Source organism: Thunnus thynnus, chromosome 6 (assembly GCF_963924715.1).
Source record: "Thunnus thynnus chromosome 6, fThuThy2.1, whole genome shotgun sequence".
NCBI lineage: Eukaryota > Metazoa > Chordata > Actinopteri > Scombriformes > Scombridae > Thunnus > Thunnus thynnus.
This window is the reverse complement of record NC_089522.1, coordinates 28,586,864-28,613,056: the sequence shown is the minus strand read 5'-3', so window position 1 is coordinate 28,613,056 and position 26,193 is coordinate 28,586,864. Positions and strand designations below refer to the sequence as shown.

At 39.2% G+C, this 26,193-nt stretch overlaps 4 protein-coding genes across 5 annotated transcripts; 1 reads left to right on the top strand and 3 right to left on the bottom strand.

The window, feature by feature from the left end:
* Positions 1-236: 236 nt before the first annotated feature.
* Positions 237-3,143, top strand: LOC137185017 (ciliary microtubule-associated protein 3-like). Its single transcript, XM_067593225.1, has 5 exons — positions 237-513; positions 702-800; positions 1,639-1,772; positions 1,884-2,001; positions 2,952-3,143. The coding sequence occupies exons 1-5, from the start codon at positions 364-366 to the stop codon at positions 3,015-3,017; spliced, it is 567 nt and encodes a 188-aa protein (XP_067449326.1). The 5' UTR covers positions 237-363; the 3' UTR covers positions 3,018-3,143.
* Positions 3,144-3,171: 28 nt separating this feature from the next.
* On the bottom strand, positions 3,172-7,069 carry taf8 (TAF8 RNA polymerase II, TATA box binding protein (TBP)-associated factor). Its single transcript, XM_067593223.1, has 8 exons — positions 6,895-7,069; positions 6,091-6,250; positions 5,302-5,400; positions 5,149-5,211; positions 4,894-5,018; positions 4,642-4,789; positions 4,382-4,524; positions 3,172-3,670 (listed from the first exon to the last, which is right to left on the bottom strand). The coding sequence occupies exons 1-8, from the start codon at positions 6,940-6,942 to the stop codon at positions 3,530-3,532; spliced, it is 927 nt and encodes a 308-aa protein (XP_067449324.1). The 5' UTR covers positions 6,943-7,069; the 3' UTR covers positions 3,172-3,529.
* Positions 7,070-8,301: 1,232 nt separating this feature from the next.
* Positions 8,302-8,985, bottom strand: g0s2 (G0/G1 switch 2). The gene is made up of 2 exons (XM_067593226.1): positions 8,893-8,985; positions 8,302-8,764 (listed from the first exon to the last, which is right to left on the bottom strand). Exon 2 carries the CDS (start codon positions 8,743-8,745, stop codon positions 8,392-8,394), a length of 354 nt encoding a protein of 117 aa, XP_067449327.1. The 5' UTR covers positions 8,746-8,764; positions 8,893-8,985; the 3' UTR covers positions 8,302-8,391.
* Positions 8,986-12,104: 3,119 nt separating this feature from the next.
* Positions 12,105-23,379, bottom strand: camk1gb (calcium/calmodulin-dependent protein kinase IGb). 2 transcript variants are annotated; one of them, XM_067593221.1, is made up of 13 exons: positions 23,059-23,379; positions 20,963-21,074; positions 17,768-17,893; positions 17,509-17,583; positions 17,238-17,376; positions 16,447-16,570; positions 16,198-16,273; positions 15,778-15,890; positions 15,594-15,672; positions 14,661-14,748; positions 13,981-14,330; positions 13,782-13,880; positions 12,105-13,210 (listed from the first exon to the last, which is right to left on the bottom strand). In XM_067593221.1, exons 1-12 carry the CDS (start codon positions 23,084-23,086, stop codon positions 13,823-13,825), a joined length of 1,368 nt encoding a protein of 455 aa, XP_067449322.1. In that variant the 5' UTR covers positions 23,087-23,379; the 3' UTR covers positions 12,105-13,210; positions 13,782-13,822. The 2 variants fall into 2 exon arrangements, with proteins under 2 accessions (XP_067449322.1, XP_067449323.1); XM_067593222.1 differs by lacking the exon at positions 23,059-23,379 and adding an exon at positions 22,958-23,049.
* Between the last annotated feature and the right edge of the window lie 2,814 nt (positions 23,380-26,193).

The following is a 26,193-nucleotide window of genomic DNA, read 5'->3' as shown; positions in this document are numbered from 1 at the left end:
TATGGACTAATAAGGGGTTAAAACACAAGAAAAACACCTATTTATACCTAAAAATGCCTTGAATTTCAAATTAAAGAGACAATTCAGGAGTTTTGGTTCATTTTGATTGATACTTTATCCTTTAAATCCTGGCTCTAATGGACAGATTAAAGGATCTCTTGCTAATCCTTGTTTCGTTGTGGCAATCTTGAAAGCAACAAGTAAACGCAATCAACCTGCATATAACTAATAAATGAGCTTGGTTGCCATGGTTACGGCGAGTCAAAACACTCCAAGGCACGTAGACAGAGACGCAGCTAAACGTGTGCAAGCGAGACTTTTACTTGTCGTTCAGTTTCCATTGCTTCACGAGTTGTTTCCAAGATGTCAGCAGCTCCAGTTCAGAGACTATTTTTTGGCAGCACTCAGGAGAGGAGACTCTTTCCCCTCCATTATGCGCCAGACCGGCTAGGAAACCAAATGTCACGACAGGAAGCGCCACATGTCGGCCCTGGCTGCTATGACAACCATGAGGTTTGTCTCTTAATAAGACAGTATCTGTGTTAGCTATGGGGAGGAAGTGATTTACAGATCATTTATGCAGCATGTTATTGTCCATGACCACCTGTTGTCACAGAGATCAATGTGTGTCAAACCATAATTCTTTGTTTACTCATTATATGACATGAGACCTTGGTTAAACTTTTCCATTTCCTTCACAGTTTGGCACCATTATGTATAATTCAAAGAAGACACCGGGGAGTAAGAAAGGATATGGTCTTTCTGCAAGGACTGCAGCACGCTTTCCTCCCTGTAGCAATGTAAATGCACTCACACATCATCAACACATTTACCTCAGTTACCCAATCAATCATCCACATTTAAATAGTCTGACAACCTTTTCACATGCTTAAAGGATAAGTTCTCATTTTTTCAAGTTTGTCTTGAAACAATTGCCAGGTACCAATATTAAACTCTTGTTAATACTGACCATGAAAAGATCCCTTCCATGTGTGTTTACAATGTAAGTGATTGGGGACAAAATCCACAATCTTTGTTGTGTGCAAAAATGCTTTTAAAAGTTTATCTGAAGCTTATATGAGGCTTCAGCAGTCTGAGTTAGTCATATAAAGTGGATATCTGCTACATTTACAGTCTTCTTACCATCAAATCTTTGTGTTTCCTTGTTGAGCTGTGGTGGAAGTATAGTAACAAAAAGAGGGACTTTGGCATTAAATAAAGACTGTAATGTTGAAATATATCTACTTGATTTGACTCATTTGGACGCTGAAGCTTCATATTCAGATAAACTTTCAACATTTTTGCACAAAGGGAGGACTGTGGATTTTGGCCACTATCACTTCCATTGAAAATGCATTAAGAAGGGATCTTATAATGGCCAGTATGAACAAAAGGAATGACTACAGCAGGAAAAAACAGTGTCAATGTTCATTAGGGCACCTGACTGTTATGTTGCATTATGGGAGCTGTAGGATCCAGGGTTATTGGGCGCTTGAACCTTTCTGTCTCTGCAGCTTTGATTCTTGTTCACATCTGTCTCTTGTGAGCCCCCAACTTTATGGAAGTGCGACACTAAATCGCCGTAATACACCTTTAACAAGTCTGATCAAAGCATGTCTTTATAATCTCTATCATCAGACAGCGACTCCTTCACCACAGCATTACCAGCAGATTCAAAGCTGGTCCACAGTCTCCCCTCCTAGCAAAATACCTTTCAACTCAAACACACAACGGTTCAAAACCATGTCACGTACAGCTGAGGACAGCCCAGGGTGAGACACAGACACACACACACACACACACACACACACGCACGCACGCACGCACGCAGCCCAAATGTAGCCGTGCTGCACTGAGCTGATGAATGTTATTTTGTGAAGCAGCCCTGGGACCTACACTCATGACACAGTGACAAACAGGAAAGTGAGCTGGCCGATGTGCTTTGGCAGCCCGGACTGGTCCAGACTGCCTCAACTGGAGAAGAGGTCACTTGGGGTGAAGGTGGGTAAAGCAAAGCCCAGGCAGGACTTAATCTCTCCGTGTATTAAAACCAATGGAAAGAGGCAGCTGGTTCAAACCCATATCCATTTTCAAGCTAAAACAAATGATACCAGATTAACAAAAAATAGAATATTTTCTTCTGACTTTGTACAAAACCCAATATGTAGAAAATGACTGCTATGGCAACTCCTCCCTTGGTGCCAAAAACTGGGCACGCTCATTGGATTAACATGACAAAATATGGAAATGATCATAAAACATTGTTATTATACCAGATAAGGAAATATGTTCTATATGTTGTAGGAACTAAACATGAACAAACATTCCTTTAGTTTGCCAAAAAGTTATTAAGACAAAGAAATGTGCTGTATGTTTTCCTACATAGTGACCATCTTTATGTTTGGAGCCAATTAAATTTCTTGTAAACAAACTGTTATAAAATTCCAACAACAGAAATCCAAGTAGATGACTAAATATGAAGCTTATTAAAACTCCATTGTATTTAACTGTGTTTTAGAGCTGTGATAAGACCCCAAACTGAACTACAGTAATGTCCCATTTTCTCTGACTTCTGAAATATGGCATCAGTTTAAAATCATAGAAGAAATCTTCAAAAATGTGTCATGAAGTCATGAAGTATCAAGGTATGTTAAGTATGTTTTTAGAGATGTTAAAGAGGTCCGGGGAACTCCAAGAACTTAACTGCTGGTTTTGTTTTTCTTACACATGAGCTGATTCAACATGGCTCGTTTGATGTGGCCATAAAAATGTTTAGAGTCGTTACGTTGCTTTTGATCCTGTATCCTGCACAACATGTACATATTTACACACAGCTGTTGCTAAAAAGCATGATTTCCCTCAAGGGATTTCCTTTCAGTGGGATAAATTCATAACGTGTCCTGTTATATGGAGCAACATCTGATGCTCATTTGGTTTTTTTCTCTCTTCAGCTAAACAATGACAAGGAATTCCTGAAGCAGAGGAGCAGACTGGCCTATCTAAGTTTGTATTATTAACCCTAAAGCTCTGGATGAAAACCCACCATGACACAAGAACACGTCTATGTCTTATCATTTGTTCTGAACTCTTACTGTCACTAAAACAACAGCAGAAACACTTTTATGTGCTGGACTAAAACTGTTGTTAAGAAATGTTACATAACCTCAACAATTTAAAAAAAAGAAACTTATTTTTCTTTATTCACAAAATGACGAGATTCCTGTGTGGTTTGTATATTACAATATGATGTTACTTACAAAATGATATCACACACATTTTAAACAAGTGAGTGCTTGCTGACAAAAATGACAAAAAGAGTTATCTTCAATAGAAGTCAGTCGGTGTGCCAAAGTGAACGGCAGTGCTGGTTCCAGCATGGAGGAAAAGCAGCCGCTGGTTCCCGCCTCACACAGCAGGCTTCAACACCGGGCTGCTGCTCCTCTCTCTGTGGAGGGAATCACTGACCGGACTGCTCAAAGCACCAACCGCCGTGGCAAATGTGAGTCTGTTGGGTCCGGAGGGTCCCGGCTCATTTCTTCCTCCTCACTTTGGGTTTCTTGACCGGCCGGAGGTATGGGTTGTCGATCATGTTGTCTTCGTTGGCTTTCGCGGAGGGAACGACGCCGCTGGGAGGAAGCATGGAGTTCTCTTTGTCGGCTCCTGGATCATCCTGAAGGAGGGAAACAGAAACCGAGATGGACGTGAGAAATCGTTATAAGACACTCACGTTTAAAGGAATAGTTTAATAGACAGTTTGGCAGAGATGCTTTCTTTTTTGCTGAGAGTTAGGTGAGAAGATTGATAACACTCATGTCTGTGGAGAGTGTTATCAATCTTCTCATCTAACTCGAGAAGAAAGTGAATAAGTGTATAACCCCAAAATGTCCAACTATTCCTTTAAGTTCAACCAAGTCTCAATGACCAAAAAAAAAAAACAGGATTCTTTAAACTCAGATTTACTTACACATACGACGCCTGAGAGTGAAATGCTTACATATCAAGCGTACTCTCACTACTTAATTTGGATTTGGTTGAAAAAATTCCCACGTACAGATAACAAAAGCCCTATTATGGACATCTACAGTGGATTTGAGTGCCTGGTCATATAAATCTAAAAAAAAATTGTTGCACATGTACTGAAACAAAGACTCCTTCTCTAAACCTCATTGGTGCTACCGACTGTTGTTGCCAAATACTAAAGTCCAACTTTGAAATGCCGCTATTGTGGTAATAAAAACTGGATTAACCTTTCACCTGCGGTAGTTTCTGATAATCTGCAACAGGTATTCTTTCTCTGCCACTCCACATAGTAATAAACTCAGATCGACCCTTAGATGGTCACAGTCAGACAGACGTCTTTAAACAGAGAAATCAGACTCACAGTGATGTTGTTTCCTGCTGTGTTCTCGCTGTCTGTCTGGTCGTCCTGCTCAGATGAGTCTGTTTCTTCCAGAGTCTGCAGTTCCAGCTCTGAGGGCAGGAGGGCGCTGAGATATGGGATGGTGGTCGGCCGTGCTGCGATCACTGAAAAACACAGTGGCAGGGATTAGAACTCGTGCTCTCAGTAGCATAACAGACATGCAGGCGTACATGCATCTAATAATCTTTGAAATACAGGTTAGCTTGGTCAGAGTCACTCACATGGGAAGGCAGTGATGTCGTCTTTGAAGAGGCTCTGCGTCTCTCCGGTCTTGGCCATGAAGCGTGTGAGTGCTCGCTCCACGTCTCTCCTCTGACTGGCTGCTTTCTCTCTCACCACCTGGTAGTCTGACACAGGCTCCCTGAACGTCTGCAGAACGGAAAACACACTTCACTATCAAAGGGAATTGGTAATACAAAAAAATTACATTATTCCAGGTTTTTTTGAGGATCTTTATAAAGACTGTGACTCACAGGTGTTTTGATGTAGGTGTGAGGGTCGGGGAACTCTGGGAAGTGGCTGGGGATGTGAGACGGATGTGTGCGTTTCTGTCCGGCCGACAGTGCTCTGGGAGTCACGGGGGGGTTCGTTACTGGAGCTGGAATTCATAAAGAAGTTCACACTATGTTATGAAGGTAATTTTTCTGTTATCATATTTAAATCAATGTAAAACGAAGACTACTATAATCAATTTCATTCCAACAGTGGAGAGTAGAACGCCTACTTACGTGCAGTTATAACCATCCTCTGTGATCTCTTGGCATAGACAGGCAGAGTGTCAACATTGAAACCTGCAGAGACACAAACAGATTCAATTATGTCAGTTTTATTACATCATCTTCGCTATCTATAATTAAATGTCGGTGTCCTCCAGGACTTACCCATTTCAATGAGTGTGACCACTGTGTCTGACAGGGTTGGGACACTCCTGGCTGTGTGTTCACAATAAGATTTGGCACTGCGACCTATTTCTGTTATATCTGAAAAAGGGGACAAAACATTGAGTTTTAGACAAGTTTCTACTGATGGACAACTTGCAAATATAATTAAAAGATGGGTCATAAAAAAGATGAGATTTCAATTCAGTTTGCAAGAACCACCAACACATAGAATTTATCATACTTTTTAGTATCAATACACATCATTAAATTAAGAAGTGAAGGAAAAAAATAATGATTATAGGTAGTAGCATAACAGTAGGCAGGTCACTATAAAGATTTAGAGCTGTGAAAAGAGGCTGCAAAGTTCAGATAAAAATAATGGAGATAACGGAAATTTAAAGGAAACATAAATGTTACACAGCAAGGACAATAATGCTAAATGGTGTTCACAAGGATCCAGCTATGTCTATAAACAAAGAAAATATTACATGAAAACATTTGAGCAGATTCCCAGGAAGTTCAACAGAGGATCTCCATCCCTCTACTGACATGATTACTACAGATCTGCAACCTGTAGTGTCAGCAGAGATATGTTCAAATTAAAACATGTCACACAACTCTTCATCCATTGCATTTAAAATACCTCAGACATCACTCTGATGAAGGCACCTTCAGCATGTGACATGTTTTAATTTTGATAACACCAAAATATTCAAATATGCAGCTCTTGAAATCAATGCGGGCACATCCTCCAGTAGATGGAGGCTTGACTTTACGGTTTAAACGTACAGCTCTGCATCATCTCGGTGAGTGTTTCCACTGCTGCCTTCTCTGCACTGTCGAAGCCACACTCTGTCAGCAGGGCACTCACTACCACCTGCAGGGTGCGGCGTCGAGCCTGGTGGTAGTTCTCTGCTGGGCTGGTGGATGCTTTACCACCACTGGAGCGCTGGGAAAACACACAAAAAAATACAACAGAATTCTTATTAATGATCTTAATGAGGAAAGTGGCTCATCATAGCAGGAATCAGACAAAATAATACTGAGTGCTGAAGATACTAACCCCTTAAAACAACCAAATAAATGAAGTCTATTAAAATTTTAACACAGTTTCGCCATCTTAGTTGACAGACTTGACTTAGAGGTATGAGACACATGTGCACAAACATTAGCAGGCAGAGAGACACGCAGAAATGCATCCAGGCTTGCATATTTCTTATAAATTGCATGCTATTCACATTATCAGAAGGTAAAGGCGTTGTTGAGTATGTACAGAAATGTGCCCACAACGTGTAAATAAATTTCACTGTTGCACATTACCTGACAGATACATGTAGCTAATACACATTAGCTAGCATCATTTCGAAATGAATTCAAACGAGTAAAATTAAGTAATTTTACTAAATAAACGTTAACGTAACTGACCGTATAGTCCGCAGCGAAGTGCAGCAGGTTCATACTTGGTTAAACAGTAGTTATTTTAAGTTTTTGTTTCTCTTGAGACGAGTGTCCAGACTGGTCTGATTTCTTAAGCTAACAGCTAAGTTAGCTAAAAACCGTCGCATGACGATGAGTATAAAAACATTTTCTCACCCCTCCTGCATTCAGTGAACCTCCCGATACCACTGCAGGGTCCGCCATCCGTAATTATTTGGACTCTCGCTCGTTTGATAATACTGATTTATACTGACAGAAACGTTATTTGTCCGACGACCGTTTAGCCGCCGTTAGTAAACACGGTGCGACTATATGACGTATTTCCGGAGGTGGAATTATCCGTCACCAGTTTTACTGCTGCCCTCCAGTGGTTGGATGTGGAATTACATCTGTTACATTTTCAACGTGTCAATAATACTGTATTTACTGCCTACCAAATAAAGGCTTGTTGGAGGTGATGGAGCTAGAATACAGAATATAATGAGAGGTAAAGCACCACATGAATATTGCATGAGATATGCTTTTCCTCTCATTAGTAAATTAAACGGTAAAAGAGTGAAAGAGCGGTAGTATACCAAGCATTAATGTGTCACGTGATGCATGTTCCTTGAATCTATATTTTTCTCTTAAAGGATAGGTTCACAGCTTTTGAACTCTGTCTTAACACAGGTGAACAGGTGTCCATTTGAACTCTGAGAGAGGTTTTCCTCACTGTAATCATTCCTCCTGTTTATACTGGCTATTCAAAGATCCCCTGCAAATGTCAGTGTAAGTGATGAGGGCCAAAATCCACAGTGTGTCCACATAGTAATTTTCTGCAAAAATGCATATTAAAAGTTTATCTGAAGCTTATATGAGGCTTTAGCAGTCTGATTTAGTCATATCAAGTGGATATCTGCCACATTTACAGTCTTTTTAGCATCAAATTCCCTCTTTGTGTTTCCTCAGACAGTGTTTCCCTTTTCAGCTGCGGTGGAAGTATATTAACCAAATGAGGGACTTTGGCACTAATAACTGTAATTCTGAAAGATATCAACTTGATTTGACTCATTTGGACAGCTGAAGCTTCATATTAGCTTCAGATAAACTTTTAAATACAATTTTGCACAGAAGGAGGACTGTGGATTTTGTCCATCACTTAAAATTTAAATGCATTATGAAGGGATCTTCTAATGGTCAGTATGAACTGGAGGAATGATTATGGCAAGAAAAACTGTGTCAATGTTCACTTGGGTTGACTTGAACATTTTTGAACCTGTTCTTTAATATCCAAATTATTACTTATTATGACATCTATTTGACAAATGTCTATAAAAAAGGGCTATAATGTAAAATCATGTCCTGAATCAGTTACTATTTGAAAAATAGGTTTATTGGGGTGCAAAATGAGTTAAATCACACGCATTCCTCTCCACACACACTTATCACAAAGTTTCTGCTGCTCAGCAGCCAGACATCACTGTAACCTGCAGCTTTCACTTTATCTGCTTATCTTTTTCTCATCGGTCAAAAAGGGCAAATTGCACATTTAACTAAATCTGCAATAAAAGAATGAACACAAAGTGACCGGTTCAACATCGTGATTTAATTTATCACTGTTGCCATCAATATTGTATCTGCAGTGTCCTTTTGCATCAGGAGATGAGGGTTTCTTTAAGAGGCATGTAAGCGGTTGGCTGAGCTTCTCTGCCCAGTGATCACAAGATGTTTGGCCTTCGCCTCGATCCCTACTGTCTCCAGCACGTCCGCAACATCAGAGCCAGTCAAGGTAGTGTGCGACTTCAGCACCTGCTTCTTCTCCTTCTTCTCCTCCATCACCAACTCTACTGGTGTGTCCTCGGCAGTGTCATACTCCGAAAAGGGCAGCATAACCGTTTCCAGCAGTCCACCAACCACTCCAAGCACAGCCAGAGTGGAGCCAAGCATGTAGATCTTCAGCATGCCCCGGTTAGGCTTCTGGTTCAGCATTTCCTTAGCAAATGGGATGATCTCGCCCATGGTTTCCATTTTGTGTTGTTTGGTGAGTCTGTTGAAGGAAAAGAAGAAATTCAATGTTTAGTCAGAAAGAATTGTCCAAGTTTTAGTGTTGATAAACTGCAATCAATCTCTCTAGTATACACACAAAATGCTGATACAGCAACGGCAAATACTCACTTTGAAAATTCTGAGTTTTCTCAGATTTCGGCCCAGTCAGGCAATCGTAGGCAAAGACACAAGGGCAGATTCTGCAATTTAAACACAAGTGGTGCCGGGTCAACCCCCACAATGACGACAAAATACATATTCATGAGGTTGCTGCAGTTGCTTTTTTGGAGATGAGGGCTTGTTTGGGTAAAAGGGCATGAGTGTCCAGAACAAGAAGTGAAACAAATATTCCTTGTAGGTGAAAATGTGTACGTGACATCACACACGGTCTTTGTTTGTTTTGCAGCAGATACAATAACACATACTACATTATTGTTATCTATTTCCCTCAAAAGGACCTCCAACCACGCAGTGATCCTGAGTGCAGAGTAAGTATTAATCATGCAAAACATTCATATACTGCATGTCACTGATCATTGAAACATGAGTGGTTGGTTCTTGTCGCGTGGCTTGTTACCATACACATTGATCCTCATCAGGAGAGCCTGATTAGTGTCCAATCACCGTGTGTGAGGCTGTGAAGTCAGTCCCACTTATTGGCTGACAGGCCGTCTTTGACAGCTGTTTGATTATACATGGAATACCCCATATTGAACACTGTGAGATAAAGTTCATTAGAAGATAAGGTTCAATAGAATTCCCCTAATCATGCAGTCCTGAGCTGTGCTGTCTGACCATGGAGCTGACAGTAAAGCAGAGATCACAGGGGTTAATGTGCCTGTATGTGTGTATGTGTCTTCACCTGCCCTTTGACCTTGTTCCTCACTGCAGGAGAGCAGAGAGTGAAATCAGGCAAGTGAGTTTTGCAATGTGTCTGATCTTTGTCACAGAGAGACATGTGTTATCAGCGCTCGGTGACAATGACAAGTGGCCAACAAGTGGCCCACATCATGAGATGTCTGCATGTTGGTACAACATCTGCACACCAGATAGATGATGAAAGATAGACGCTTGGCATCATAACGATTAATCCGGTTTGACTATCAATGCCTTGAAATAAGCGGAGGGTCTGAAAATTCAAAAACATCAACAAAAGCATCATTTATAAACATACACACATCTTTTCTACTGTATAAACTATAATTACATCTCAAAATGTTCATCACCTTAGTAACATATATTACAAAACAACCCAAAATTGCAAAATATGAAAAAAAGTAAACAATTTCAAAATACAGAAAATAAACTAAAAAAAAAAAAAAAAGTACTCTTCGACACAATTCATGGTGTAATTACACTTGAAGGGGTTTATTGATCAACTTTTGAACTTTTGCTCAGCAGTGATGAAATGTGGCTAAACTCAACAACAACCTTTCCCCCGTGTTTGTGAGTTCGGTTCGTGTTTAGAACGCAGACTTTCCACAGACATTTCTGGCAATATGTCTATAATTACGCTGTAAATAATGTTCCTCTTTGAGCAACTCCGTTTGGATTCAGCACATTTATATTTGTCCCTGCTGGGAAAAGGTTGAGACTGTTTGGAGACCTTTGCCCCATATTTCTGGGTTCTTCTGCTTGAATGAACAGTCTGTCTTTATATTGGACTTCACCAAGTCAACCATGTTGTGGTTTGGGGTGTGGGGGGGCTAAAAGATGTAAAACTCTTTCAACAGGAGCTCAGGGGAGAAAAGGGTAAGTATACATAGGTTATTTTATGATGCTTATAGAAAATAGTGTAGAAATCAAAAGGAACAACGCACAGTTTTTGGTGGTTGCTGAGATTTACAGTTAAATCTGAACCACTGAACATAAAATCTGTTTTATTTTTTACCATACTACTTAAAATTTTGTTTTTTCTATTGTTCCTTGCTTAGCAAAGTCTGGTGATTAAAGACAAGGGCTTAAAGTAAAATACGGGACAGGAAAAAGTGAATATAATAATAAAATATATGGCTGTTATGACAACATATTGGTGAGGAATTCAAGTTTCTACTCCAGAGTCACCAGTTATGATAAAAGCTGAAACTGAAACCAGTTAGACATGTTTTGAATCTGCTGGTTTACAGTAATTTACTCCGGCTGAAACCTGCTGCTCTAAATACACTGCACAAGGTAATCCTGGTTGTGCCAGGATGCTTAAGGGCTGATGTGTCATCTAATCTATTGAAGAAGTACAGGCTGGTAATTGGTTTGGAGGGTAGTTTAATTAGAGATACCAGTCAGGTCACAGAATCGGGTACAAGGAGTTATTGCTCCAGTCAATAGTTTTTCCTGTTTTAATTGCACAGAGCAAGTTATTCAAGGAGTAAAAAGAGAATTTCATTTAAAAAAAAAAAAAAAAACATAAAATGTGAGTAAATAATAAAGAGTGGATGGATTCATAATGGCTTAAAGTTGGATTATGACTCATCATAAACATTATCCATTCTCCTGTTGAAGGTGCGTCATCACTGAGCCAATGTGCAATTTTAGTCTACGTTTTCTTGCCATAACCCAAAGAATATTCAGCAAATATGAACGTCTTCATTCTTCAGGGATCACTCCCACTACTGCAATCTTGGGATTCATTTGCATGGAAATCTAGATTTCCAATAAACTTCACAGTAAAAATCACTGGGTTAAAATTTTACAGAGTTTGGGTCAATATAGCACCAACACAATGTTCCCCAGAAAGCCTCTCAAGACAGGTTTTTTGTTTTTACCCAGTTTCAGTGCTTCTTACAGTATCATCTACTCTACTCTTTTTAAACTTACATGTCACAGTTTATTATTGATGTTAACAACTTTTGTATCTGGGTTAAAATAACAGATTATTGTGTTCTTGTGCTATCTTGACTTAAACTGGGTAAAGTTTTAACCCAGTGATTTTTAGTTTCATTATATATAAAAATCATCCCAAAGTTCATCAGCCTGGGACGTGACTAAACTGTTTGTTCTCCAGCATGCTACTGTTTGTTCTGGTCTTATTTTTGCAATTCTGTTTGGGGAAAAAATAATTTTCTATTGCTGTTCTTTCCAAGTAATTGTATGAGCAATGGTACAGACATTTCATTCTAAGTTTCATTCTCAATACTTTTTTTGAGCTCAGGTTCCCATTCCTTTAATTACTGTCTTGTGCCATAGTAGCAATAGCTTGATATATTTTTGTTACTGATGTACAATTAATTATTCCGATCTGTATATCAATTATTTTTATATTATTATTATTTTTAATGGGGTCTTTTCTCCAAGAAAAGAGAGAAACGGTGTACAAAGGACAAATAAAATAACAAGAAAATGAATTCAGATTCTGTACAGGCAACTTTATTTATGAGCATACAGGGATCCCAGTATAATACATACAGACTAGATCAATATCTGTTGAATGCATCAATACAAAGTCACATATAGCTGGAGAGACAAAGAGAGAAAACTGCCCAGAATGAACCAGAAACATTTATTACAGCAAATATAAATGACATTTCATATCCTAACAGGTTGATGGCATGTGAGAGCTATGAAATTATTGGCAAGTTATGGTTATACTTGTGGCCTTAATGTTAATGATTTGTCAGTTTGAACATATATTGTTATATATCATATAATTTATCATAATATATTATATGATCTATAACAAATCATAACTATATGGATCTTTTTTTTAATTTTTTTTTAAAAAAAGGAAGGAAAAACTTTAGAAAAAATAAAACTCAACACAAACAGATTAACATAAGGAATGTAATAAAAATAAGAAACAACTTTATCAGAATAAATAATATTAGTATGGCTTAATTGAAGCAGGAAGCATGCAGTTTTTCCATAATCTATTGCACTTACAGGTGCAGGTTAGCTAAAGGAGAACATTTTACACATCAACAATCGATGAAGCTCAATAATGTTCATCTTATTGCATTGTGTGTATTTTCTTAAACAGCATGTGACAACGATCTTTATACACTTGTACACTGAGTGCCCGGATTAAAATAAACTCTCCTTGATCAAGAGCTGTGATATAAAGCCTTCACGACATCAGAGGTCAGGGATCAACTTCACCATGAATGAGATGAACATTCAAGTGGAGCTCAGCAGCAGGTAATCCCATCACGGCCCCTTTTAGGAGAGACAATCCTTTGAATACTGTCTGAAGTCTACCCTGTGCATCGGAGCTAAAGTGTGTCTTGTGTGCGATGAATGTGTGTGTGTGCGTGAATGTGATCCGTGTGCTTCTATGTGGTTGTCGGGAAGCTTCATAGGCACTCTTTCCAAAATAAATTGTCCCACTGACTGTGGACCCTCTCAGACCAATTAGGTCCGTCAAAGGGATCAACCACTTCTCGTTCTCAGAGTACTGGTAGGGGAGCTGCTGACACAAAACAGCCGCATGCTGAGTCAGCACCGCAACACTGACCTGCAGAGAGCAGAGACACACACACAGGGTGAGAAACACACATTTGCCAGCTCTACTAAGAATCAGACACAAACAGGCACAGAAAGATCTTGACATTTTGTTTGTGTATTCTTTTGTGACAGGCTGTTACTACTAATAATCCCTTAGGAAACAAGCATGTGCAAGTATTTATTCTGCTGTTTTTTATGAATGTTTTTTGTTCTCAGGTCTCTCTTGAAAAAGAGATCTCAATCTCAATGAGACTACCTGATTAAATAAAGTTTAAATAAATAATTTCCATATAGTATTGTCTCATATTGAATGTAATTGAAGGACCTGCTGAATTATTATTATTCTGGTCACCAAACTTCACACACTCAACTATTTTGATGAACAATTAATCGTTTTGAGGCATTTTTAAAGAAAAAATGTCTCAAATGTGTATACACCCATTAACATCATGGGCGAGGATCTAATCTAAGTACCTGGCTGTCCACTTGAGTAACAGACTGGACTAGAGGACCAACACTGACACTGTGTACAAGAAGGGGATGAGCAGACTCTATTTTCTGAATGTTTTACTTGAACCTACCAACTAAAATACTGTTTTTCCATGTAAACTTCATGCAGCCTTCACATGACTGAACAAACTCCAGTCTGCACAGGCTTGTCGTTTCTGTTTTTACCATACCTGAAAAAAAACAAAAGAGAAACGTTTCGTCAGTCCCGCTGCGGTATCAGAAATGTAAAACTCAAGAACATCAGGTGAATCAGGTGAAGCTGACACTAACCCGTTCAGGTTGGCGGGCTCCGAGTGGTAGACGTGCTTGCCCTGCTCGGCGAAAGTGGGCGTGTGGTGCGTGCCGCTCTGACTCTGACTGGCCTTCAGTGGGTAGTAATGGCTCTTCAGTTCAACATGGTTCATGGGAAGGGACATGTAATTTGTCGCGTGTACGTTCCCATTGACCTGCGGCGCCTTGGGGTCCAGCCTGTCAGAGTTGGGATGTTTGCAATTATTGTTCTGCAGGGACACGTCGATCACCTTGATGTCTGGGATGCTGGCCTGCCTCAAGACCAGCTCTGAGTGGGCCAGCTGCAGCTTCTTCATGTGGTTGATGGCTACGGCAGCGTTGAAGGCTTGCTGTGAAGTGATTATAGACAAGAGGTTGGAGAACAGATCTGAGAGCCATAACATAGCGTGAGTTTATGATGATGTATAGGAGATAGGACTGACATTGAGAGACATCAAATCTGAGCACACAATCGACTCATTTTTACTGCTGAAAAATCAAGTGTACTTTGCTTTGGTAAAAGCCCTACATCAGCCTTCAGTGGCCTTGATTACAGAACAATATCTACTAAACTGTCCTTAATCAGGAAGGATTTAGGTAGGCGTCTGATTAATCCACTATGAACTGCCAGCCCTCAATGAGATTACCACCTCAAAGCCAAGAAATCAATGGGGACTGACCTTCCACTTGGACTTAGCAAAGTTCTTTTGGATCTGAATGCTGACGGAATAGTAGATGTCCTGGCTCCGGGCCGTCTTCCCGATAATCCTGGAAAACAGATGACAGAACAGGAGCTCTATTTTATTTCTAGGTACAGTAGAGGTTAATCCTGAATCCATCTGTGTGACCTGACACTATGTGGATTCATTCCAACATGCTGTATTACACCTATTTCTTTCATCTATGAGGCTGTCGTCCCATCAAAATGTTATGAAATGAAAGAGAAAGTCCCATTTCCTTTTGTACTGTACAAATTCTGATGATGTAAGTTAATCTTCCATGAAATGGCTCGACAAAACCCTTAAAATATTCTGGTGTACAGATGATCAGACATTTGAATGGCTGTTCAAGTTTAACATGGTTTCAAAAGCCGGGACAAGAAGGCAAGTTAATTCGTATTTATTGCAGTTTCTCCAGTTGTATATACAGTAGCAGGCTAAATGTTTTTATCAGTGATTTATGAATTTTGTTGTAGACAATGACGGTCTGAAGATTTGATTAATAAAGTTGTTTAAGTTACTTCTCCATTTTTGGACTTTCTCTGTTGTTTGGATCTCTGGTTTATATGAATTTATGGTGTCTTAAAGGCCCATGTATGACTGTTATAGTTATATGATGGAACAATAATTAAAAAATCTTTGTTTCACTGTTCGCTTATCTAGGAGAGCAACTTCTTCTAACTGGGATTAGAGCTATTTAGTGAAAATCAATACTAACAAATTATTAAATTTGTTACATTTATAGTTTTCAAGACATGAAATGAATCTATTGTTACATGTTATGTTAACTGAGGTACAGTAACCTGCACTACAGATGGTGAAAAACAAATGTAAATGTATTGCAGGAAATTATTAAAATGCTCCAGTGACACAAGGCTGATGATTGACACTCACCAGGGATGTCTGAGCGCTTGTTCAGTTGAGTAGCGCATGAGGGGATTCTTCTGCATCATGTTACGTATGAAATCTTTAGCTGCGGATAAAAAAAGATGACATGCATGTTAGAGCTCTGTGAGGAGGAATAAAGCAGCTGCGGTGGACAACACAATATGTCTGTGCTAATGCTCAGCATGTTTACCGGATTCAGAAATGTCATCCCAGAAGGGCGAGTCAAACTCATACTGCGCCTTCATGATCTTGGAGAAGAGTCGAGTCTCACTTTCTTCATAAAAAGGGGGATATCCACAGAGTCTGTAAAGAAATGCCCCACAGTAAGATGCATGTGTCCATGTGTGCAGAGCTGTATGTATAGTAGATGCTCACTAGGTGGTGCTATGACTCAGTCAGTGCATCATTATTCTGTATTTAGGTAACTGTGTCATGCTAAACACATGCATGACCAGCAATGGCTTTTAATCTGACAATCCTGCTACTTAATAAAGGAAAAACTGGAGCAGATTTACAATGTTAGGCGTCTAATTTTGACTGAAATACCTCTTTCCTCTCCATATATCTATTTACTAAAGTATGCACCACATTCTGCATGGTTTATACTCACAGAATATAGGTGATAACTCCAATAGACCAGCAGTCCACTGCATTGCTGTAGGGCTTCTGTGCCAAAACCTCAGGAGCTGAAAGTGAGGAGAAGATGTCAGAGCTCTGCCAGTGATTACTCTAATTAGTGTTCAGAGAAACAAGGGTATAAATATTACATCTCGTCTGTACTGTCTGGCTAAGTTACACCCCTACGTGTCTTACATTTCTATGAGCCTCAGTAAGTATCCATACATCATTCATTACTTACCGACATATCCCGGAGTGCCGCAGGCTGTCGACATGATGCCGTTGTCTACCATCTTTGAGAGGCCAAAATCACTGATCATGATCTTGGAGTCCTCGGCCTGACTGTAGTACAAGATGTTCTCTGGCTGCACGGAGACAAACAGACAGGAGAGATGTTCACACACTGATGTCCTCACAGTGTTACCTCACCTGCGGCGGAACAAACTCTTTCTGTGAAAGTGTAAGAATATCAATGCTGTAAATGGAACATTAACATTAAAAGTTAAAGTCTTGCAGTAATATATATATATATATAAGTATGTAGGCTATGGGTGTATAAAGAATGAGATTTGAACTTTATAGTTCAATATTATGGAAAATATGCTTATTTGCTTTCTTGGCGAGAGTTAGATGAGAAGATCAATACCACTCTCATGTGACAGTGGTATCAATCTTCTCATCTAACGTCTCGGCAATAAAGCGAATAAGCATATTTCCCAAGATGTCAAACTATTTCTTTAAGCATTAAAAGTAAAAACTCTGAAAAGCAGAGTAGGCCATTTAAACTCTGAGAAGTTTTAGTTTATTAATTTAGTGTACTACTCTAACTAAGAGGCAACTGAATTATACAGTATCAGATAAATAAAAAGTCATTAAATATGATGTAATGGAGAAAAGGTATATATTTTAACATTTCATCTAGGATCCAGTAATGTAGCTTCATCCTGACAATGTATTTGGGTAAAAATATTTTGTATTATTCAACCTTTGAATGTGATTATCTGTGTTTTCATGATGTTGTCTGGTTTATACCTTGAGGTCACGATGCACTATGCCGTTTTGGTGCAGATAGCTGACGGCCTGCAGAACCTGCTGGATCACCCTGCTGGCATCCTTCTCTGAGTACACCCCCCGGTCCAGTATACGGTCAAAGAGCTCCCCGCCTGAAACTCTGGTAAGGAGATAACACTCCCATCAATATCTCATCTCAGAGCACCCTCCAAGTTTGAAAAATCCAATTTTAATTTTCCAACTTGATTTTTTTTAATAATGTTAAAAAAAAAAAAAATCATGTAAAACTCACAGCTGCATGACAAGATAGTAATGAGTCCGACTTTCGTAGAAATCGTCCATCCCCACGACGTTCTCGTGTTTGATTCTGTTTAAAGAAACAAGGTGCTTTAATTATGACATTGCTGTCATAATCCCACAACATTTACACAGTTTCAACATAAAAAAACATCTCAAAGAGAAAGCAGATCAATGGGATTCCTTCTTACACTGAGAACAGAGAGAATGTGAAATGAAAATTGAAGGCTCATGAAAATTCACTAGTGATTTACCTCCTCAACACGGCAATCTCGTTCTCCAGATTGAGGTCCCTCTTCTGTTTCTTCTTCACACACTTCATGGCAAACATCTTTCCCGTCTTCTTCTCCTTCACCATGTAAACCTCGGAGAACGCCCCCCTGTTAATTAACACATAAGCACGTCGTAAATGAGTTGTGTGTTGATGCCGTCGCTGATTGCTTTGAAACATCACAGGAAGCGATAACAAGCCGCCCTCAGAGAGAGGAAATGAACCTCCTCTCTTATTAGAACGAGGGGGCATTGTTAATAAAATATGATGACCTCAACTGCTCAGAGTGTCGATCAGACACAGCTATGGTTTGTTTTCATTTCTTCAAATTTTGAGTCCCATTTGTCTGTATGAGGATGTTAAGCAAAACATATTTTGTCCACTCTTAAATTGAAATTGTCTTTAAATCTGTGTTTGATAATTACCTCTGATGACTTCAACTTCCTACTTAGTTTCATGATGTTATTTCAGTGGTGGAGGCAGTATTCAAATATTATTATTTAAGTGCAAATAGCAATACCACACTATAAAAATACTCCATTACAAATAAAAGCATTGCGTTTAAAACATCACTGAAGTAAAAATGTAAAAGAATATCTAAGTATCATCAGCAAAATGTACTTAAAATATCAAAAATAAGCACTCGTCATGCAGAATGAGCCATGCTTCTGTTATATTATTATATTACTGGATTATTAGTAAAAGTACAATAATAAAAAGTACAATATTTCCACTGAAATGTAGTAAAATACAAGTATGAAGTTGCATAAAATGGAAATACTTCAGCAAAGTACAAGTAACTCAAAATTATACCTAAGTAGAGTATTTGAGTAAATGTATTTTCCACCACTGTGCTATTTCTCTTTGCCTAATTGTGTCTCACATGGATAGAAACTGCCTGATCTGAATTTCTTGGAGAGCTTCGGAATTAAAATAAACACAGCAAAAATAGCGATATCTAGGGGTTCAATTAAGGTCCACTTAAGATCTCTGTGGCTTAGCTTTTCACATGTCAGAGGCTTGTTATTCTGCTCTATGCTGTCCTGTGTCCATGCTATCTTCAGCGTTGTCTGGGAATAGTTGTTCTACCAGGTGGATTAGGCCCTTTATCCCTGACGCAATGGAAACAGTGGCGGGCTGTGGGCCCGAGGCGCAAAGGTCAGAAACTGAGCATGTGCGGCAGGGATCCTTGGGAACAACAAGCTCTTGGATATGGTACAGGGCCAGGTCACAGACAGGTGTCAAGGGTAGAGGTCTGAAATGGGATACCGCAGCCCTGCCCTCCGTCTGTAAGGTGATGACACTGACCCTGAAGGATGAAGGAATTACCTCTAATGAACACTCAAGGCTGCTGGACAACAACAAAAAAAATGATGTGAACTACTTTCTGTTTTTCTTCCACATTTTGCATATTTGCTAACATGTGTGTTACATTTAGCGGGTAATGTTAGACACACACACACACACACACACACACTGCCTAATGCTTGCCCAGTACTGAGCTGCCTCTGCAGCATCATCACAGCACTTCACATCCCATTGCTCATCTGATTTCTCCTTGGTTACCACAGCTCATTTTCTTTGTCGGATCTCCTCGAAGCTTATTGTGACCCTCAAGAGAAATCATCAATCAAGCCTTGAACACAAATGCCAGGCAGCAGCTTTTTTTTTTTTTTTTTTTTAACATAAAAAGCCGAAGGACAATCAGAAATCACTGACGCGCTAACTTGAGTGTGTAAATTTGCAAGCTTAAAACTCCAAAAGCTGACCAAAACGAAATTGCTCTGTGCTTTCTGGGACATTCTCGGGGTTACTCTTAAGCCTGAAGAGACTTTTGTTCTGATTACCAGGAAACCATTAGAGTTTTGTTTATGCTATGTGTGATTAGGCCCTATGGGAAAGACTTATTTCCATCCCTGCTGGTTTCTTTTCCTTTTAGTATGACGTACGACAAAAAAACTACTAAATCGTACACCTGAGAGACAGCAAAACAGCTCAGTGAGTTCACTCTGCTGACATCTTCAACAGAAATAAGACCAGTCCAGCAAAATCAGACAGTAACAGTAAACTTTCAACATCCTTTTGTGTCTCTGTTTTGGTTCCTTGTGTTTACATGTAATTATGTCTTGTTTTTTTCAGTCTTTCGATTTATTTCTGATGCTTCTGATGATCCGCAATAGAAATAAACTCGACCTATCACAAAGTCTTCATCCACTTTTCCATCAAAGTCCCGCTAAGCGTTTGGGGAAATAACAGTAATTGCTGCAAACTAATTGCACCACATATTAGACCTCGCCGCATTTTCATAACGAGGATGTGCCGCACCCAGGAGGACCTCGCCTCCTTCACAGTCCAATCATCACCAATGTGTTCAGCTGAAACTTCTCTCCAGCCCTCGGCTAAGATCTGCTTTGTTTTCCCGCAACATGCTGACATCACACCGGCAGCCCTCATTTCCTCACACCTTTATTTACTGTTGGCCTCTGATCTGCTTTTCTCTGGCCGCTTGCTCAGTACTTAAGAGAGCTAGAAGACCATGATGACCTCATAAAATTCAGGCCAGCAAAAGAGACCAGTGTGCACAGTAACATGCTACGAAACTTTATCTTTAGCTGGATTTTAAGGATTATTTCTTTAAATTACCGCAGGTGAATTTGACACCAAGTGTTTTCATTCATTTCTAATTACATTTTTACATTTTCTTCTCTTTTTTGTGAGTAGGATTGTCACAATCTACACTGACTACAGAGAAAACAATTTCGATTGAAGATGTTATTGTTGTTTTTTTGTGAATGAACTGCTAATCTGATTCCTCAGCCAGACAAAACCCTCCGACAGCGTCTTGCAGTCTAAGACTTTAGTAAAGTAGGCCTCCTCGTGTCAATCCAATCAAACCAGTAATCTGTCCTCCAACTCCTACAACACATTGAGGTCTTTAATCATGCCATGCCTAGTATATCAAAGTTTTACTGTAGTTCCCTTTGATATCACTGAAGTAAAACATCCAGCAATGCAAAATTTCTCCAGTGGTTCTGAGAAATACAGGAAGAAATACTACAGTATGTACAAAAGCTAACAACAGGAAATTAAATGAGCTAAACCTGATAAACATTAAGATAAATCAATACTGTGCATGTAAATGAATGGTGTTATCTTGAAATTAGTTAAATTTACTTACGATCCCAACTCCTCCATGAAGTCAAACACCTCCTGGATGTTTTCAGTGTTTTTCTTCCACACATAGTCGGCCTCTTGACGACCCATGTCTGCAGAAGCTTCAACGGGGATTTCTTTCAGTGGCAAAGAGAAAGAGAAAACGTAAGAATAGACGTCACTTAACGCAGAAGTGACACGGATGACAGGAGATTCCTTTGCATGCGTAATTTCTGCATGCATTTGCAAAAAAAGCAGCAATAATCCTGAGCTTAATGTCCAGACTCCCTCTTCGTCATAATCATACACAGACAGACAGTCATTCGGGATTATTAAAGAGTCATGAGAAGGCAAGTGTGAAGGTTGGTGCGTCGGCTGCGCTGCTCAGACTGTCTGAGGTCTGCTGGAGGACGCAACAGATGACAGACATGAGTCTTTGTCTGGCAGACAAAAGGTTGACGCACTAATCCGCGCTGTAACTAGCACACAGGAAGGTACAGCCGTGCCAGGACTGGCCCATACTGGACCGATGCCAAATGATATGATGCTGCTGTGTATGAATACAGCAGATGATGATGTCAAACAAAAAAAAAGGAGGAAAGTAAAGGGAATCTGTCGCTTGATTTTTTTTCTGCATTTGCCAGAAAATGTGTATTTGAAAATGAATTAATCATCAAAGCTTTTCCTAAATTGCAAACTTAAGATTTCTTTACGGAGCTCCTTGCACAATTCTGATGACCGTACGGTAAGATCAGCAAAATATGAGGCATCGCTGAAATAATGAACATCTATAGGGATTAAGAGGTGGAAAAGAATGACTTATCCAATAAAACTGAAGTCTCTGAGAAGGATTAGGAACACTTTGAATGAGCAGGTTACCCAGTTTGGTCTCCTGCCCTCTTTTCTCTTATATAAGGGATTAGTAACTCCTGATCTGGAGACCTGACCTTGTCACAGGTAAAAAGCCTCAAGCATGTAACTTTAAATACTAGATAGATGTATGAACTGCTACCAGAAAACACTTGTTGAACATATAAGCATATAAGAATGTATGAACAACAGATGAGGATAAAAAAAAGTCAGTTTTTGAGCCAATCCCACTTTCAATTTCTTCTTCATTAACTAGAATTCTGCAGCACAAAACATCTAAGACATCGGTATCCTGGTGTATCTCTGAGTATCCACAATGATTCAAACAACATCTACTCACTGACTCATTATCTCTGGGGCTTTTTTTTTCTTTCTCAGCAGCAAAGGGTCTCGCACCTTTTATTCCCCTGTTGCCCACTCTTGCTTTCCTCTCCTGCAGTAATTCTTTTTCTCACACCGCACTGTGTTGTTATTTAGAAGCGCAGGTCAGAGAGGATCTCTGGTGCACGCTACTGTATCTGACACACTCTCATCCAGAGGAAAACAATGGATGCCGGAGGATGTGTACAAAAACCACAAAACAGCAAATGCACATGTAAAACCTGCAGCAGTGATCCAAATGAGTTATCTTTTTTTGAAAACACGCCAGCAGAAATTCTTCCTGCGCCCTGCTCTCCCTTTACCTACGATTTACAGTCGAGATTTTTACCCTGATGCAAAAAACACAATGCGAGGATAATAACACGGCGTGACAGAAAGCAGAGAGACTCGTTGCTCTGACTGTGGATGCTCTCATGCCACCAGCTGGACCAAGTCGGCTGCGGCATCCACGGAAAGATCAAACTGCGACAAAAGGGGAATGATCAGACATTCAGTTCAAGCTGGAAGCACACAGCCTGAGCGAGAAACGCAATCAATTATGTTTTGACCCATAATATGACTCATGGTGCTAAATGTAACAACACACAAAACTACCAACATTACGAATGCAAATTAGACACCACTGGTCCCTCTACCTGATTCTTGTCCGTAAAACACGTCTTCAAACTGCAGATCTACACATTAAACAGCAGTGGTTTGAATCATCCAGATCCAAGAATTCACTTCATTCAGAAGATGTTCATTCAGCAGCAGACTGATTCAGACTTACCTAGAGACTCTGCGCTGTAGGAGCTCTGTTCAGACTCTCCTACCAGAAGCTCGCCGAGGTCTGGACAGATTACTTTGTCTGGGACTTTACTAATAGCCTACCTGTTGTCAGGTCGGAGATTACATCCATGGAGAGAGGCGAGGGGAGGGGCTGACAATCTCACAGGTGCTCATTGAGAGTTGAGTCACAGACTTCAGGTTGTTGCTGCTCTTTGGCTGCACAACATTGAGGTTTATGTAGAAAACGTCTTGCGCAGGAATGGGCAGATTTTTTTTTTTTCCAAAACTGCCTGATTCAAAACAGTTCAGGCCATGTGCACGCGCATGCGCAGGTATGCGCACAGCTGTTTGGATTTTGGTGTATCAGCACTAATGACTTATAAATCAATGAAAACTACCGAGGCTGGGTGAATACTTTATATAAGCACTGTAATAAATAATTAAGATGATTTATAGATCAGTTTGAAGCCATTAATAATGCTGTGAATAATCAGTTTAATGGTGTTTATCATAAAAATGCATTTATAAATGTTTGTAATGCATTACATTATAAATACACGCCATCAAGTCTATGAGTATAAATGTTATGACAGTATCAGTTATTAATACATGGTAAAATGTGCCACGAGACCCATCAATGTTTGACAGTTAATGAAATTGAAAACTGTAATTTATTTTTTAACACAGCATAAAGATTTCTACACTCCAAAGGTGTCAGCTGAAGCTACAGCTAAATGTTAATAAACTGTTAATAAATAAATGTTGGTCCAGATGCTCTGCAGCTCTGAAACCAACCAAAACAACACAGTAAACGTCCTGCTGGAGGAGGATAAACTATTTTGATATTTTTTAATGAATTAATTGACTATTAATGATTAATGAACCATGATGGAAGTCACTGGTTACATTCTGTAAACTCTTTATGAAGGGTGTCTCATTAGAAAGTTTTGCAGATTAGTGTATTTGGAAACTTTGTTTTCACATCTCCTCAGCTTACACAGGGGTCACAGACCTCGATGTACTACACTGCTCTAGACATATGTTGCATTACACACTGTGGTCTTAAGAGACATCTTTTAACAGGCTTATGTATTAATCTGCATCAGGTGCTCATTTCACCTGCCACACAGGGAGCCACACAGTGTGCAGTGACATGGGACAGGTTATAACACAGTTGGCCTTCTCTGTTCATGTGTTTACTGCACACAAACTCAAAGGACACCAAACAAGTCTGCTTGTGCCATGCAAAAAATTAATTATCCACAAGCAGAAAAGCATGACAACTGCAGATACTGAGCTGCAGTCATGTCATGCTTTTTATCTGCCAGAACCTCAAAGGCTTCAGTGTTGATCTGGTGTGACTCTACCTGCTCGGATGAGTTTCATAGCTTCACAGCTGCAGCCTACCTGAGTATGTGCTGTAAATAGACAGAGAGAATATCAATAGCTGGACTCATTCATCGTGTTGTCATGGATACTGGTTCAAGAAGATGTCATGGTCATCTTCCATTTCAGATTTTTTTTAGAATCAGAAAGAGAGGTCCTTTACAATCAGGAGAGAAGGTATCAGGTCTGCAGGAGACAGTAGCTTCTGTAATGAGAGTGCCAGATTTGATGACGGATGTTAAACTGCACAAAAGCAGCAAGTGTTTGAGCAGCACTAAAGAACACTGATAAAGAGTTGTGCTTATAACTCAGGATATCATGCAAATTATTCAAAAATATTAAACCTAACTAATCTAATACTATATTTTCATAGCCGTGGGGTTGAATATATAAGAGCGTGTAAATGTATAATTCAGTGATATAATGATCACAAGGCTGTTGTCCTTGAAATCCTCTTCTGGTATATATAAATTATGGACTACATTATTGTAACAGCTATTTTGTTAGTGCTGTTCCTGATTAGCATTATAAATAGCTCACAGTATAACACACTATAATTAAACTTGCTAGTTGTAAGCAGAAGGACATTTTTAAGTCTTAATGTAGAGTATTTGTCAACAGTTATAACCTCTCTTATGAAGACTTTTTTACTATATTGTCATTCATTATCTTTTTTTTACACCAGCCTCCACTTATGGGTGCCTACAGGAGGAGTTATAGTTGTTGACAATTACATTATAGTGTGTTATAAACCATTTATTCAATGCATATAGTATACTGCTGATAACAATTAAAGTTTAAAAGTGTGATTATATGTTAATTTAGGCAAAGCTGCAACATAATGTACATTTTATTTTTGCATTTTTAATCTATATTTATTGTTTTACATGAGATGGATTTTAACACTCAAACAGTCGACTTTTTCTGTGATTTATAGAATAAAACATTTCAAATCACATTGCATCGGGTCTTAAGAGTGTCTGTAATTTTATATACTGATATAGTGATGTAGTACAAATCCTTGAGACAGCTCATGGATAAAAATAACCGTCAGGAATATTTATTCTGGTGAATTAAATACGTGACAAGTCAAGGTGCTTCATCACATTGATGCAAAAATTACATATAAATCTGATGTTTCCATGAAGCAGTTCTGCTCGTTGGCATCACACACCCAGATATTACAGGGATATACATCAAACCACAGCAAAATCATCTCTGATGTTTGACGAATCTATATATTATTATTACCATTTTCTCCTTTTACTCAACTACATCTGACAGCTGGAATTACTGGTTACTTTGCAGATAAAGATTTTACATACAAAAATCCTTAAAGACTTATTTTAAGGTGACAAGATCCAGTAAGAACATGTTTTCAATGCAGACTTGTTTAAAGTATTTCCCAAGTGTAGTATAGGTTTTGGGAAATACTATACAGTAAGTATAGTATTCTTCCTTATTTCTAGATACAGAATTAAATACATTTCTAAAACATTTTTAAGACAGGTCGATGTACAGTATTAAAGCACTGGTTGATTTTTTGTCACTTGATAAATAATAAAGTTTTAGGGATCAAATATACAGAAAAGTTGATTGCAGATTAAACTGTTCAGCAGTATTGTTTAGTAAGAATAAGCCCACTTTTACATTGTGGTACTGATCTTACTGAAGTAAAGTATTTGAGTCCTTTATCTTCCATAAATCACTGACATCAGGCCTGACTCGTGTAACCTTACTTCACCAGCGGGATAACTGTACATCAAGAGAAACAACAAGATCAGTTTGAACTTTTTAACCACCCGCCAGCGGGATTATCCAAGAGTCCACGTTCACTTATGTCATGAACGT

Excerpts from the sequence above, each read along its gene's own strand:
- LOC137185017 (XM_067593225.1), top strand. The coding sequence starts at position 364 with ATGTCAGCAGCTCCAGTTCAGAGACTATTTTTTGGCAGCACTCAGGAG. Across the intron at positions 801-1,638 it reads GCTTTCCTCCCTGTAGCAAT|ACAGCGACTCCTTCACCACA; the intron begins GTAAATGCACTC and ends CTCTATCATCAG. Across the intron at positions 2,002-2,951 it reads AGAGGTCACTTGGGGTGAAG|CTAAACAATGACAAGGAATT; the intron begins GTGGGTAAAGCA and ends TTCTCTCTTCAG.
- taf8 (XM_067593223.1), bottom strand. The coding sequence starts at position 6,942 with ATGGCGGACCCTGCAGTGGTATCGGGAGGTTCACTGAATGCAGGAGGG. Across the intron at positions 5,019-5,148 it reads GAGGATGGTTATAACTGCAC|CTCCAGTAACGAACCCCCCC; the intron begins GTAAGTAGGCGT and ends TATGAATTCCAG. Across the intron at positions 4,790-4,893 it reads ACACCTACATCAAAACACCT|ACGTTCAGGGAGCCTGTGTC; the intron begins GTGAGTCACAGT and ends TCCGTTCTGCAG.
- g0s2 (XM_067593226.1), bottom strand. The coding sequence starts at position 8,745 with ATGGAAACCATGGGCGAGATCATCCCATTTGCTAAGGAAATGCTGAAC.
- camk1gb (XM_067593221.1), bottom strand. The coding sequence starts at position 23,086 with ATGGATGTAATCTCCGACCTGACAACAG. Across the intron at positions 15,891-16,197 it reads GGAGTTATCACCTATATTCT|ACTCTGTGGATATCCCCCTT; the intron begins GTGAGTATAAAC and ends ATTTCTTTACAG. Across the intron at positions 13,881-13,980 it reads GAGCCCGCCAACCTGAACGG|GTATGGTAAAAACAGAAACG; the intron begins GTTAGTGTCAGC and ends GTTTTTTTTCAG.